Source organism: Engystomops pustulosus, chromosome 2 (assembly GCF_040894005.1).
Source record: "Engystomops pustulosus chromosome 2, aEngPut4.maternal, whole genome shotgun sequence".
NCBI lineage: Eukaryota > Metazoa > Chordata > Amphibia > Anura > Leptodactylidae > Engystomops > Engystomops pustulosus.
Genome location: NC_092412.1, coordinates 154,974,392 through 154,991,173, shown reverse-complemented (window position 1 = coordinate 154,991,173; position 16,782 = coordinate 154,974,392). Strand labels below are relative to the sequence as shown.

Genomic DNA, 16,782 nt, shown 5'->3' with positions numbered 1-16,782 from the left:
TTAGAGGGATCAGAAAAGTAGTAAAAAAAATCTTTTAAAAGTTAAAAATTAATGAAGAAAACCTAAAAATTTGAATCATCCCCCTTTCCCTGGAACGAATATAAAACAAACAGTAAAATCATAAACATGTAAGGTATCGCCTTATCCCAAAATGTCTGATCTATCAAAATATATTACCGCTTTTTCCATGTTTTTAACCCCGTAACGGAAAATAGCACCCAAATTCGAAAACGCCACTTTTTGCCATTTTGAAAAATATAACAAAAAAATAAATAAAAACTTGATCAAAAGGCCGTACAAGCCAAAGAATGAAGGAGACATGTCATTTGGGGCGCACAGTGAAAGCCTTAAAATGCAAAGCCACAAGAATATGGAACAAATCCATTTGTCAAAAATTTTCACTGCATTTGATTCTCCTCCCCCCCCCCCCCCGTTTCCCAGTGGAATATTAAATACTGTCACTAAGAAGTGCAATTTGTTACGAAGAAAACAAGCCCTCACCAATAAAAAAAAAGTTATAAATAAAGTTATAAAGTGGGGAGTAAAAAATGGAAATGCATAAAACAAAAAGTGCCTGGTTGCATCGTGGAACCTTAATGTATGCACACTTTTTAAAAAAAATCTGAAAGTCAATTTTATTGTACAACTCTATAAAAGTAAACAAAATGCACACTACATTTCGTAACAAAAACTGTCATTACCTAGTACACGTGCTATCAGACAGAATATAAGGGTACTGATTACATAGGTCCAATTCCAAGAATGGGGTCCAGCCACAGTGGAAACCCCCAGAAAGATAAAGATTAAGGTCTCACTGACACTGCTCCACATCTTCAGGAAATATTTAATTGTGGTATGAGATTTGTGGGAAATATTAGCTTCAACATATGGCCGCATCACTACTCCTGATGCAATGAGACTGCAATAAAAAATAAATAAATGTGTACATTAAAACACAGCAAAGCAAAAAAGATGATAAAATCTACAACAGAAGTACAATACTAAAAAACTTACGCCATAATTCCAGAAAGATGGAAGAGTTCAGCTGACATGTATGCCATGTAGCTATAGAGAAAAACAAACAGCGGCTCAATAACTCTGATGTGGGATGTAAAGCGAGATGTGAAAGCTGCTATTATGCCGTATACAAGTCCTACAAACACCCCTCCGAGGGAAACAATGAAGAAGCTCAGGAACCCCAAGGAAATGTCACGGAATGTCACTTTGTCCAAGGTAGAAAACTCTTCAAACAAATGGTACAAAACCTAAAAGAAAGTAGATATCCATGAGCTTTAGTCTGTAGTCTACAGGCAAAAGAAAAATACACATTTTTTAAAATTACTGGGAAGATGTCACCTCTCCTTTTCATCTGCAGAAGGATGGCGAGGCCTCATTGATATTTAGAAAGGTGACAAACCCCTGTGCATACTACTGACTAGTTGCTATTGTAATAGTGGCTGTGGGGGGAAGAATCTAAAGCAACCAGAGGTGGTAAACTACATGAAAAGGAAGTGTTGCAACCACAGCACGGCTTTACTTATTACTATGACTCCTATGGAGCAAGGTTTTCTTCTTTAATAGTGTTACTATAGCAGACTTATGAATGGACCGAGGCAGCAGGATATTACTGACAATTACCTTTTTTTTTTAGAGCAACACAACGATCATATTTTAAAAAGCATATTTGTAAAACCTTTTTGCATATGAAAATTGATTCAGAAAAAAAAAATTTTTTAATTTATTTTCCCACTCATTAGTAACATTATTGTTCTTATTCTTTTCTGTGCATAGGAAACAAGTATTTTATTTCTGGGGATCCAAATGCAGGGACCCAAGGCATCATGATCTCTGCCAGTTCTACAGAAATAGACCGATGATTGAGCAGGCAGAATACCCTTCCACTGACAGAAGAAACTCATGGACCTCTAATGTCATGATCCGGGGGGCCCTAAGAACCCAAGAGATCAGACACCATTTCTTACTGATAACGTCATGAGTAAGAAAACCAATTAATGGCAATATAAAGGTTTACTAGGCTAAATTTCTTTCACTAGCAATAAACATGTGCTAAAATACTTACCACAGTCACTGCATCATTTAGCAAGGACTCTCCAAACACCAAGATGTGGAGCAGCTCATTGATGTGGATTTCTTCAAATACAGCCAAGACGGCAACAGGGTCCACAGCTGAAATGATACTACCAAACAGCAAATTGTCCAAGATCCCAACATCCAGTAGCTTTGCCCCACTAATTTGGCAGACACCATACAACAAAGAGCCTATAAAGAAAGCATTCCACAGAGTTCCCAACACTGCAAACATTAGAATTGTTCCCAGATTTTCAGAGAAGGGACGCAGTGGCAGGAAATATCCAGCATCCAGGATAATAGGTGGTAAAAGGTAAAGAAAGAAGACGCTTGACTTCAAGACTGGAGGGGTTTCACCAACAGCTTTCATGAGACCACCTACTAGAAGACCGACCACAATTAGCAAACAGCTCTCCGGAACAACACTGGATAGAGTAGGGATTACATGGAAACCTGCAGGAAAAAAAAGAGGGAGTCTTAAATAATATAATATTAATAATACTATAATAATAATAAAAAGACAGAACATTTTTATTTTTGGGTACTGAAATCATAAAAAAAAACACAACAAACATACATACAAAACAACATTACAAAAAACAAAGAGCTGGAAAAAATTACAGGGGTATTCCCATGAAGAAAAGTTTCTTAAATGTACTCAGGATAACAAAAAAACATATTCTCTAATTCACTGTTATTAACAAAAATACAGAATTTCATAGATATACTTCCAACACAACATGTCAGAAGGTAAAGCACAGACACTAGCAATGCTTTACTATACATTACACACTGACATGAGCAGGGGGAGGAGAGGGGAGGGGTAACAGGGGTTACATCACTGCCTCTGACTATGTGCCCGGCCTCATTTACATAATAAAGAAAATATGATTTTACAATGATTAATGTATGAATTGACTAGATAAAGGCTGGGATGGATCCTTGTGAGCTGCTCCAACAGGAAGTGGTGACAGAAATAGTGACAGAGACCTGATGACAGGTGTCCTTTAATAGTGCCCCTTTTTCCTAGAATATTTTCATACTTTAGCCATCTCTTTTGCATCACTACAGCTAATGGTAAGGAGCTAGTTGGCTTTAAAATCAACTTCCTAAATTCTAATACAGGAAAAATCGAATCCCATTTACTTACTATATATAATGCTAAAGCCCTATGTATAGAAGAACCTTGAATTTCCACAATAAATTGAAACTGTGCTGCCAGAAAATAATCATAAAACGAATGCTGTGAGAGACCATCTTTAGACTTATTTCTGCATAAAGTTTTTAATTTAATTCAGCCCCCACAATAATTTATTAAAAAGAGTATTCTCAAGAAGACCAGTTTCTTGAAATGTACTCAGGATAACAAAATAACATTTTCTAATTCAATGTTCTTAACAAAAATACAGCAACACAAATATAATTCCAACCTGTCTCTATCAATCCTGGTGTGCACAATTTTGGTTGCCCGTGGACCCGACCCTCGATTGTTCAAGTTTAGGGTCGGCAGACATCTTGTTTTTCTGTCTGATGCGGAGCTGAGCTTCTCTCTGACTCGAGCCCCCCACTGACTTCCTGACTGCAAACAACACATCAAATGGTGAGGAGTGTAAAGCTACAAGCTACAGACAGATAAGATCTTTATGCAGAGAAGGGGAGATATATTGCAAAACTGTGAGTTATAGGTGAGTTAGTAGAGCAGAGAGTGTCATTGTGTGTTATATCCATCTCATCATCTCTGATCTATTGCATCTCTCTTTCTAAGTGTCAGATACTTTTACAATGTTTAGAATCTAAATTGAAGTGTATATAAACATTTACCCTGATCTAACCACATTGTCAGCACACAGCACAGAGGGATCATAATGAGTCTACTTGAAGAGTCCCTGCCAACACTCTTGAATTTTACACTGACAATGAGTGATAGGAGCTAATACAGCAATAACACTGAGTAAAATTGTAAAGAAAGGGGTTAAATATAATCCTTCTTGTGTAAACATCACTAGTGGATTGAAATTTGAGAATAGCCTTCATGGGCCAAACCCTTTAAGCATGGCCCTAATAAGACCAAACCATTTTTGTATCCAACTTACAAGGACAATTGCATAGTACAAATAATATTTGCAGTACAGTATATACTCGAGTATAAGCCGACCCGAGTATAAGAAGAGACCCCTAATTTTATCACCAAAAACTGGGAAAAACTACTGACTCGAGTATAAGCAGAGGGTGGGAAATGCATTGGTCAACTCCCCCCCCAGTATACAGCCAGCCTGCCCCCATGTAGTATACAGCCAGCCTGCCCCCATGTAGTATACAGCCAGCCTGCCCCCACAGCCCTTAAAAAAAATAAACTTCTATATTCACCCTCTGATGTCAGCGCGGCTCACCGATGTCCCTGATGTCAGTGCGTCCCGTCTTCTTTCTTTTCCGCGGCTCCTCTTATTTCTTCCGGCATGGACGCGGCAATGTTTTCTTCTAGCAGGCGCATACTATGACGCGGCCGCTGCTTACGTCATAATATGCGCGGCCAGGAAGAATACATGGACGTGTCCATGAGAGAAGCAAGAAGAAAGAGGAGCTGCGGAGAAGAAAAGACAGGACTCGCTGACATCGAGGAGCCGCGCCGACATCGGAGGGTGATTATATAAGTTTTAAGAGGGAAATTCTTTTTAATAGACATTTTTTGTGCTGAAAAAACTTGGCTTATACACGAATATATACGGTAATATACCCATTTTCAGTAACACCATTCTTTCCGCATTTAATGGAGGAAATTTAATCCAGATATATGTTTTAATTTTCCCTATTAAAAAGGGACAATAGTTAAATTAGCATAGTCCAATACTTTTGTGTTAATAGTTATCAACAAATATTCAAATATTTGGCCTTTTTCTAAGATAATCAAATCTTTCATTTTTCATCAGTGTTCAATCAGTTTTCAGTCAGTCTCAGTTTTCAATACATTTTCAATGTGTTTTTCATTGTCCACCGTGAAACGAGAGTTTAAAGGACATCTACCACCAGGTGCCTTTAACACCCATGATGCCCCTCAGGCTCATTTGCATACAGTCTTTCAATCTGGTGGTAGATGTCCTTTAAGCGACATGGGCTGAAAGGCCTTTGGACAGAAAAAAAAAAAAAGCCACCAGGATGTTCCCCAACATCATGGTCATGGGCAGTAGTGCATAAAGACACCATGACATTGTAAAACATCATGGCTTCTGTCGGTCACTCTGACAAAATGCAGGGTAACAGGATCAAAGGTCCTGTGTTTTTTGAGAGCCAAGGCTCACAGCAACATGTTAGGGGAGGAATAGAATCCCCCAAAACACACGATTGCTGTGATTTGTCAGTTAGTACAGGTTGACTGAACACCTAGTATCAGTATCCGGATCTACTCATTCTCTTTCACAGAGAAAGGAGATCAGATGCCTACAGTGACCCTCCACACCATAAATCACTCACACACCGCATACAATTAACCCCTTCACTGCCTGTCTGCATACCTCTGCCCTGTGTGCTCTCCATTTTGATTAAAACCTAACTTTGAAGAAAACCTAAAGGGTTAATAAAGCTCCTAAAAGCCGTTTTGTAACATTAACCCCTGTGGCCGGCGCCACACAGGGCGCTTTGTCTGCGCTTGCAAACGCAAACGCAGACAAAGTCGCGCCCACCGGGGCGGGCCTCGGCCCGATCGCATCGGCGTTTCTATGGAAACGCCTGCGATCGGGAACGAGCCGCCGGTGTTTTGCGTTAATTTAACGCGAAACACCGGCGGCTCGTTCCCGATCGCAGGCGTTTCCATAGAAACGCCGATGCGATCGGGCCGAGGCCCGCCCCGGTGGGCGCGACTTTGTCTGCGTTTGCAAGCGCAGACAAAGCGCCCTGTGTGGCGCCGGCCTTAGGGATGTGGCCCTTTTTCGTTTTTGCATTTTCATTTTTCACTCCCCTCCTTCAAAAAATCTGTAACTTTTTTATTTTTCCATGTAAAGAGCTCTGTTTGGGCTTGTTTCTGCGTAACGAATTTAACTTCATAGTGATTGTATTTATTATTCCATGCCGTATACTGGGAAGCGGGAAAAAAAAATTCAGAATGCAGTGAAAATGATGAAAAAACGCATTTGTGCCGTTTTCTTGTGGATTTGGATTTTAAAGCTTTCCCTGAGCGCCCCAAATCACAAGTCTATTTTATTCTTTGGTTTGGTACGATCACAAGGATACCAAATTTGTACAGGTTTTATAATGTTTTCATGCATTTAAAAATTAAGACCTTCTGTACAAAAAAAAATAATAAAATCTTCATTTTGCCATGTTCTGGCACTAATAACTTTTTCATACTTCAGTGTACGGAGCTGTGGGTGCTGTCATTTTTTGCGACTTTTGATGACGTTTTTAATGCTATCATTTTGAGGACTGTATATGGGCTTTTGATCACTTTTTATAGAATTTTTTATATTTTTCAAAATTGCAAAAAAGTGGCATTTTCGACTTTGGACGCCAATTTCCGTTATGGGGTTAAACGCTGGAAAAAAAAAAAAAAATAAAAAAAAATAATCGATAATATATTTTGATAGATCGGACATTTTGTGACGCGATGATACCTAATTTGTTTATGATTTTTACTGTTTATTTATATTTATATCAGTTTTAGGGAAAGGAGGGCGATTTAAACTTTTACTTTTTTTTTTTACTATTTTTTCATATTTAAAAAAAAAAAAAAAAATGTACATTTTTTTTACCATTATTTTAGATCCTCCAGGGTAATTTAACCCTGCAGGGTCTGATTGCTAATACTATAGTATTGCAGTATATAGATATTTTACAATGATTTTTAAAGGGAACCTGTCACCAGGAGACCCATTTTTAGCACTCCCCCAGTCCCCACAGAGCATAGTACATACGCTGCCAAAGTGTTTTTGTATTAAAAATTAGTTTTCCAGAAAAAAAAGATATGTTATATTGTACCTTTCATTAGCATCTGCTGTGTGACTAGGCAGTTGCCAAATGGGAGGGGCTGGAAAGGAGCAGTTCCCCCCCACCCTTGGGGAACAGCTACTCCATGTAACCTTTTCAAATATATGAAAATACCCATCAATTGGCTTAGCGACGCCCCCTGCTCCTCTACAGCCAATCCCGAGTGTGGGGAGTTATTCATATATTTGAAAAGGTCACATGTTTCCCAAGGGTGGGGGGGGGGGGACTGCTCCATTCCAGCCCCTCCTATTGGGCAACTGCCTAGTCACACAGCAGATGCTAATGAAAGGTACAATATAACATAACATATCTTTTTTTCTGTAAAACCAATTTTTTATACAAAAACACTTTGGCAGTGTATGTACTATGCTCTGTGGGGACTGGGGGAGTGCTAAAAATGGGTCTCCTGGTGACAGGTTCCCTTTAATAGCCTGCCGGCGGCGATCGGGCATCCAAGATGGCGGCCGGCATTTAACTGTAAGTTAGGTGCCTCCGATCACGGGTGTTACATGCCGTGGTCATAGTATCATAGTATATAAGGCTGGAAAAAGACACAAGTCCATCAAGTCCAACCTTTAAGAATTAAATAAATGTTTTATACCCATAACCCGTGATATTTTTTCTCTCCAGAAAGGCATCCAGGCCTCTCTTGAACATGTACATAGAGTCCGCCATAACAACCTCCTGCGGCAGAGAGTTCCATAGTCTCACTGCTCTTACAGTAAAGAACCTTTGTCTATGTTGATGGTAAAATCGCCTCTCCTCTAGGCGGAGAGGATACCCCCTTGTCCTGGTCACAGGCCTAGGTATAAAAAGATCTTTGGAGAGATCCTTGTACTGTCCATTCAGGTATTTGTAAATTGTAATGAGGTCTCCCCTCAGTCGTCTTTTTTCTAAACTGAATAATCCCAAATTTTTTAATCTGTCAGTGTATTCTAGTTCCCCCATTCCCCTAATAATCCTGGTTGCTCTCCTCTGCACCCGTTCCAGCTCTACTATATCCTTTTTATACACTGGTGCCCAAAACTGTACACAATATTCCATGTGTGGTCTGACCAGGGATTTGTATAAGGGCAAAACTATGTCTTTATCATGAGAATCTATTCCTCTCTTGATACATCCCATAATTTTATTTGCTTTAGCAGCATGCTTTCAAGCATGACCGCGGCGTGTAAGGGTGTTTCTGCTATGGATTGGATCCCCCGTGCCACTTGGTATTGCTGCGTCCGTAACAATCTGAATAATAAAACAGAATCGTTACTGGACGTGCACTGTAAACGCCAGGGGAAAAAAAACGCGAAAGACATTCAGAAAAAAGATAATTTTTAATTAATACCTTTTAAAAAAATGCTCTAAAAAGTGATTAAAAAAAAGTTACGCACTTTAAAATGAGACCTTTAAAAAGAACAACTATTCTCGAAAAAAATAAGCCCCTAACAAGATTTGTCAGCCGAAAAATAAGTTCTGCATATGAAAAGATGGTGATGCTAAAATGAACAAAATTTTCTCCAAATTAGTTTTTATTCAGTAAAATTGAATAAAATACACAAACCCCCCACATATTTGGTATCACTACGTCTGTGACAATCTGCATAATGAAACAGAATCGTTATTGGACCCGCAAAGTGAACCTCGTAAAAAAAAAACTCAAAAATTGCTCCTAAAAAAAGATGATTTTTAATTAATACCCTTTAAAAAATGCTCTAAAAAGTGATTTTAAAAAAGTTACGCACTCTAAAGTTCCTAAAAATAAGCCCATACATGTCCACAATAAAAAAAAAAAAAATTATAACCTGTACAATGTGACAAAGCAAATCCCATCTGGATGGCACCTCCTTCCCCTCTATGCCCGGGAAAAAACTACTTTTTACTGACTTACTGAAGCACTAAATTGGTTTGGTAACCTCATTGAGCTTTGAGCTTCATAGCCAGGTGTATCCAATCATGAGAAAAGGTATTTAACCCCTTAACAATCTGTCTCTTTATTTGTTTTTTCACTTCCCAGTTTCAAAAATCTATAACTTTTTTATTTTTCCATTAACAGAGCTTTGTGATGTCTTGTTTTCTGCGTAACAAATTGCACTTGCATAGTGATGGCACTTGCATAGTGATGGTATTTAATTTTCCATGTCGTGCACTGGGAAGCGGGGAAAAAAATTCCAAATACAGTGAAAATGGTGAAAAACGCATTTGCGCCGTTTTCTTGTGAATGTGGTGATTTGAAGCGGGCTATCCATGCTCGGCGACCATCAAACTTAACTGAACTGGAATTGTTTTTGAGGAATGGTTAAAAAATACCTTCATCCAGGAACTATTGTAAGTACAATAAATCTCATTTCAATCCTGAAATATTACTGTCTCCATCAATTATTAGATATATCAAACTGAAATAGCTGTTGCAAAAACCCAAATTTTGCTAACTAAAAATGAAGATTAATATGGGTGCCCAAACTTTTTCATATGACTGTATATGTTCAGTGTTAAATGCCTTCTGATGTGTGCTCTATGCGAATAGACTCCACTAGTCACACATGCTTAATATCAGCTCAATTTCTGCCTTTTTGCAATGTTTTTGCACAGCAAATTCTTAGATACGTCAAACATAAACTTGAGCAGAAACTTCCCCCTGTAGTAGCAATGGACCCACATACACCACCTCCTATGTGGTGTAGTTTTGCAATTAAATTTGCTTTCTTTTGAAAATTCTCAGTTGATAAATGTGGCGGTTGCACACTCTGGTGTATTTTTTCCACCATTGTGTGACTTTAGAGTTGCGAAAAGACTAGCAATAGTGAAAAAAAAAAAAAACCTATGTTCTTGAGGAAATCCTGATAGTCTAGCCGCCATCTTCAGGTCTGTAGAAGCATCCGCCATGAAACTACCTGCTTGTTTAAGTACTGGATTCCACTATAGCTTCTCAGGGGGTACCAGAAACTAGATGATGTTCTAGTTGATCCAACCATACTTTCAGACTTGGAAGTCGCAGCAATACTTGGACATAACATTTCTGTTGAATTTTTCTAAGCCTATTTCAACAGGCCATCCGCTTTTTAATCCATATGATCTTTTAAAATTTCCACATCCTCAAAAAGGTAAGGAAACTTTTTTAGAGATTTTTGCAATAGGTGAATATACCAAAACTTAGGATTGCAATAGTATTGAATACCAAAACTTGGAATCTTCTTCCGCAAATGGGCATTTGTGTTTAAAGTTTTTGGAAATTAAACATTTCTTTCTAGTTCCTTCTATTCCTTTTCAATGATCAACCGAATGTTTTAATGCACCAGAAAAACTTGTTTCCTTTTCTCTCCCAGAACCTGAACATCTGGTCCTGGATGGAAAGTGACTCCTTAACTTCCTCCAAGCCCATGGTAGCCCTTAACCCCTTAAGGACACAGCCATTTTACAGCTTAAGGCTCAGTCCCATTTTTTGGATTCTGACCTGCGTCTCTTTATATGGTTATAACTTTTGAACACTTTTACTTATCAAAACGATTCTGAGATTGTTTTTCCCCCACATGTTGTACTTCATTTTAGTGGTAAATTTTGGCTGATAAGTTTTGCGTTTATTTACAAAAAAAGGAAAAAAATGATGTATTTTTAGAAAAATTTGCAATTTTCGAAATTCAAAATCACAGCGTTTTCAGGCAGATAGATTTACCACCTAAATAACTTGCAGAATAACATTTCCCATTTGTCTACTTTACATTTTCATAATTTTTGAAATGTTTGGATAATTTAATTTGACGTCACGCGGCCTACAAATCGAATAGCGATTTTCCGTATTTTCAGAATTGACTATTTTGGGGATAAATACTGTTTGAAATAAAATTTTACATATTTAGCAACAAAACCCCCTATATAACCAACCCATTTTCAAATCTGCACCCCACAAACTATCAGAAACAGCATTTACAAAGATTGTTAACCCCTTGAGATCTTCATAGTAATTGAATCAAAATGGCGGTGAAATTTAGAATGGTCAAATTTTGTCGGTTATACGTTCAATTAGCCCTAAAATTTACACATTTCCAAAAGATAAAAAGAGAAAACTCACCATAAAATTTGTTCTACAATTTCTCCTGAGTGCAGCGACCCCCCACATGTGGACATTACTTGTGTTATGGGGGCACAGCGAGGCGCAGAAGGGAAGGAGCACCCTGCAGCTGCCAGGATTTTAGTTTTCTGGTTGCCCCCTTTTGAAGGCTATAAAATGTTTGCTTTTCCGTTATTTGGGCCATGTGACAGCATTTTTTTTGCGCGATGAGATGCTTTTTCCAGTGTTACCATTTTGGGGTTGGTATCACCTATTGTTGAAAATTTAGGAACTTTTTTTCAGATCATGAGTAGAAAAGCATGAATTCTGTACTGGAGTTTTTACTTATTTTTTTTTCTTTTCGTCTGATTGCTTGTTCATTATAATACTCTGCAATACTCATGTATTGCAGGGTATTAGCAGTGCCAGCCTATGCAGATGCATAGGCTGACACTTTGCCTTTAAGATGAAGTCACAGACGCCATCTTAAAGGCACCGCCTTCAGGCTTCTCTGGGGTCCCGATCGGACCCCAGAGGTGCCAAAACAGCGATCAGCCCCCCCGAGAACGGCGCGCGGGGGGGGGGGATCGTGGCGTAAAGACCCCCGGAAGGCATGTTATCCCGCGGCTATCCCCCGTTGAAATCCCGCGGCTAACGATGCCGGTTCGGCTGCTATGCAGCGCTGAATCGGCATCGTCTCTGCGCAGTAGCTGTACTGCGCTGAGCGCTATTCGCGGGACTCAGCGCAGTACAGCTACGGCGCAGAGCGCTAAGGGGTTAAAGAGGAACTGTCACCCATAACAAAGGCACTTGGAGCTGCTTACTAAAGTAAGCAGCTCCTAGCGCTACCTCACTTTAAGCAGTGATAAACTGCTAGCTTTATCGGAACCCTCCAATAACGCTAGTAGACACTGCAGCGCAGCGGAGCGTTCCAATAAAGCTAGCAGTTCATCACTGCTAAAATGGGGTAGCACTAGGAGCTGCTTACTTTAGTAAGCAAAACTGGCTAATACATGGCCGACCCTCCCTTCTGTGATTCGCTGTGCACCACTACAACAACCTGTCTCCGTGAACACCCGGATTCTCCTCTTTACAGCTTCCTGCGGCAAAGTGTTGCTCAGTGCTCAGTGGGGTGAGGGGAGCTAGAACTGGGAGTAGGAGGGAGGCAGGTAGCCAGAACTGGGGGCAGGAGAGGGCTGTCCGAGTGAGAAGAGAGAGAAGACCTGGGAGGAAGGGCTAGGTGTTTGTGGAGGGGAAGGGGGTCAGTATTCTAGTAGTTATATCCTTGTGCATAGGAGGCAGTATTCTAGTAGTTATATCCTTGTGCATAGGGGTCAGTATTCTAGTAGTTATATCCTTGTGCATAGGGGTCAGTATTATAGTAGTTATATCCTTGTGCATAGGGGTCAGTATTATAGTAGTTATATCCTTGTGCATAGGGGTCAGTATTATAGTAGTTATATCCTTGTGCATAGGAGGCAGTATTATAGTAGTTATATCCTTGTGCATAGGGGTCAGTATTATAGTAGTTATATCCTTGTGCATAGGGGTCAGTATTATAGTAGTTATATCCTTGTGCATAGGGGTCAGTATTATAGTAGTTATATCCTTGTGCATAGGGGTCAGTATTATAGTAGTTATATCCTTGTGCATAGGGGTCAGTATTATAGTAGTTATATCCTTGTGCATAGGGGTCAGTATTATAGTAGTTATATCCTTGTGCATAGGGGTCAGTATTATAGTAGTTATATCCTTGTGCATAGGGGTCAGTATTATAGTAGTTATATCCTTGTGCATAGGGGTCAGTATTATAGTAGTTATATCCTTGTGCATAGGGGTCAGTATTATAGTAGTTATATCCTTGTGCATAGGGGTCAGTATTATAGTAGTTATATCCTTGTGCATAGGGGTCAGTATTATAGTAGTTATATCCTTGTGCATAGGGGTCAGTATTATAGTAGTTATATCCTTGTGCATAGGGGTCAGTATTATAGTAGTTATATCCTTGTGCATAGGGGTCAGTATTATAGTAGTTATATCCTTGTGCATAGGGGTCAGTATTATAGTAGTTATATCCTTGTGCATAGGGGTCAGTATTATAGTAGTTATATCCTTGTGCATAGGGGTCAGTATTATAGTAGTTATATCCTTGTGCATAGGGGTCAGTATTATAGTAGTTATATCCTTGTGCATAGGGGTCAGTATTATAGTAGTTATATCCTTGTGCATAGGGGTCAGTATTATAGTAGTTATATCCTTGTGCATAGGGGTCAGTATTATAGTAGTTATATCCTTGTGCATAGGGGTCAGTATTATAGTAGTTATATCCTTGTGCATAGGGGTCAGTATTATAGTAGTTATATCCTTGTGCATAGGGGTCAGTATTATAGTAGTTATATCCTTGTGCATAGGGGTCAGTATTATAGTAGTTATATCCTTGTGCATAGGGGTCAGTATTATAGTAGTTATATCCTTGTGCATAGGGGTCAGTATTATAGTAGTTATATCCTTGTGCATAGGGGTCAGTATTATAGTAGTTATATCCTTGTGCATAGGGGTCAGTATTATAGTAGTTATATCCTTGTGCATAGGGGTCAGTATTATAGTAGTTATATCCTTGTGCATAGGGGTCAGTATTATAGTAGTTATATCCTTGTGCATAGGGGTCAGTATTATAGTAGTTATATCCTTGTGCATAGGGGTCAGTATTATAGTAGTTATATCCTTGTGCATAGGGGTCAGTATTATAGTAGTTATATCCTTGTGCATAGGGGTCAGTATTATAGTAGTTATATCCTTGTGCATAGGGGTCAGTATTATAGTAGTTATATCCTTGTGCATAGGGGTCAGTATTATAGTAGTTATATCCTTGTGCATAGGGGTCAGTATTATAGTAGTTATATCCTTGTGCATAGGGGTCAGTATTATAGTAGTTATATCCTTGTGCATAGGGGTCAGTATTATAGTAGTTATATCCTTGTGCATAGGGGTCAGTATTATAGTAGTTATATCCTTGTGCATAGGGGTCAGTATTATAGTAGTTATATCCTTGTGCATAGGGGTCAGTATTATAGTAGTTATATCCTTGTGCATAGGGGTCAGTATTATAGTAGTTATATCCTTGTGCATAGGGGTCAGTATTATAGTAGTTATATCCTTGTGCATAGGGGTCAGTATTATAGTAGTTATATCCTTGTGCATAGGGGTCAGTATTATAGTAGTTATATCCTTGTGCATAGGGGTCAGTATTATAGTAGTTATATCCTTGTGCATAGGGGTCAGTATTATAGTAGTTATATCCTTGTGCATAGGGGTCAGTATTATAGTAGTTATATCCTTGTGCATAGGGGTCAGTATTATAGTAGTTATATCCTTGTGCATAGGGGTCAGTATTATAGTAGTTATATTCTTGTGCATAGGGGTCAGTATTATAGTAGTTATATCCTTGTGCATAGGGGTCAGTATTATAGTAGTTATATCCTTGTGCATAGGGGTCAGTATTATAGTAGTTATATCCTTGTGCATAGGGGTCAGTATTATAGTAGTTATATTCTTGTGCATAGGGGGCAGTATTATAGTAGTTATATTCATTTTACCTTAGGCAGAAAAAAAGGCTAGAATTAGCCATGTGCAGCAGGTAATAAATATAAATACCTGGTTGGTTGCAGGCAGGGAACAGTACTGGGGTCTACCAGAGCCCTGTGTACAACTAGTTATTCACAATTACCTGCTGCATGGGTTCAGACAATTTCCGCCATCATTAATATTGTCTTGTTTGTGCGCTGTATTGTAGTCTGCTCTGAGGTCTAAGTTACTTATTATACAAATACAGTATTACACAGTAGCGGTTTCTGGGGGGTATTTACTCTGTACCATGGTTTTTGGCGCATCTAAGGTTTTGGTTAATAGTGTGGCCCCATGAAGGGTAGCGGCATGAAAATGTGGCCCTTGGGCCGAAAAGGGTTGTGCTCCCCTGCTCTAGGTTGTAGTCAAGCGGTAATAAACTGCATCTCCTTTCTCTCTAGGGTCAGGAGCAGTAGAAAACTGCCGGCACAGCATATCTGAACTAGGGGCCATGGTGGCATACTCTGAACAACTTTTTAATGTACCTTCATTTCCTCTACCACACCACTTGCCATCTCAATGGTCTATATTCAAGTGAATAAATGTTTAGATAGACTGACACATTCATTTTTTTTTTTTTATAGAACCAGGAAGACCAGGTCAGCAGATTCCTGCTGCCCTAATCCAAGGTAGTGATAAATAGAGGCATGATCCCTTCTAACAGGGGACATTCATGAGAGTGCCTGTCTATATCTACCAACCACAGCAAAGCTTTCAATTTTAAAGTTAAGAAAAGCTGCACTGTGACGCATTTTCTTTCAGGTAGTTTCATAAGATCTGCCCCTATATTGTTTGGTTTCAGAATCATATGTAGCTTATGAATCATATGAGGCAGCTGGTGGGTTCTGCATTCTGTCTTAAGGGAAGCAAAACCTATGTGTGAATAAAGAAAGCAGGACTGAGGAACAATGTAAAACCATTTTTTATATTTTGATAGAGCGGGCATTTTGGGATGTGGCGATACCTAACAGTTTTGTTATTTTTACAGTTTATTTTTAGTTGTAGGGAAAGGGGGGCGATTTGAATACTTAGGTTCTTTTACCCTTGATACCAGCACCCTGAGGACACCAATAAAGCAGAAAATAGAAGAAATTTGGATGATCATTGCAGCTTCCCTCCAGAGTCCCCTAAACAGGAAGAATTGTCAGGGCTGGAGCTACAATGATAATCCAGATCTGTCCACACCTTCCAATTCCTCCAGTAGTCCCAGGTAGTACTGCCACTTTAAAATACCTCTGTGCACAGAAAGTCCGGGGCTGTCTGGGACTGCAGGAAAATACCTGGAGTCCTCTCTGGTGATGACCTGAGTGCCCACAGAAAGAGTTCTGAGTGCCACCTCTGGCACACGTGCCATAGGTTAGCCACCACTGCTCTAGGGTACTTTAACCCTAGAAATTTTGTTTGTATCTACATTATACTGCAAAACTATTGTATTGCCGTATATGGTGTTTTTTTTGTTTTTTTTTTTACACCATTCATTACAATATGCCACTGGCACACTGTAACGAATCAGCAGAAACCATACAGCCTTGGGTCCTACAAAGATCACTGCTCTTTGACGATGTCACAAGGAGTAACGATCAATACAAAGATAATGTTGCCCCTGTGCCACAGTCTTTAAAAGCTGTCGGTGACAATCAAACGTTTAACACCTTCGATCAGTGCTAGCACCGATTGCGGGTGTTCGCTGCAATAAGCAGCAATAGCCCACCTTTGCATGATGAGGGCTCATAGTACTATTACGGCGTGGAGCGTTGAGAAGTCAAAAGGGAATCTGTCACCAGAAATGTCATATACAGCTGGTGGTTCCAATAGCCTATGCTATGCTGCCCATGTCAGTCTTCTCTCCCCCAAACTCATGCTGCTCCCTCAAGCCTTCTTACATCCTGTTGTGTTCATTGAGCAGCCAGGCGAGTATGATGCATGAGGAGACACAGGCACATACAAGCTTCAGCCACCCTCCACATTCCCCGAAACACACCATACTCTGCTGGCAGGGAGCCAGGTAATGTAAACAATGAATAAATTACTGAAATTATACAGAATGCTGACAAAGA

General features: G+C 39.4%; 2 protein-coding genes across 2 annotated transcripts in view; one reads left to right on the top strand and one right to left on the bottom strand.

The window, feature by feature from the left end:
• Positions 1–16,782, bottom strand: part of SLC9A1 (solute carrier family 9 member A1) — a 39,689-nt gene that overhangs the window by 21,197 nt on the left and 1,710 nt on the right. The window contains exons 2-4 of the mRNA XM_072137021.1: positions 2,081–2,541; positions 1,015–1,265; positions 702–919 (exon numbers count right to left, since the gene is read on the bottom strand). Of these exons, the coding sequence (XP_071993122.1) occupies positions 702–919; positions 1,015–1,265; positions 2,081–2,541 (930 nt within the window). The remainder of the gene's footprint in view (positions 1–701; positions 920–1,014; positions 1,266–2,080; positions 2,542–16,782) is intronic.
• The window catches only part of CD164L2 (CD164 molecule like 2), a 33,508-nt gene continuing 33,190 nt past the window's right edge, over positions 16,465–16,782 (top strand). Inside the window, exon 1 of the mRNA XM_072137024.1 lies at positions 16,465–16,730. Coding sequence (XP_071993125.1) covers positions 16,649–16,730 — 82 coding nt within the window. The 5' untranslated portion in view covers positions 16,465–16,648. The remainder of the gene's footprint in view (positions 16,731–16,782) is intronic.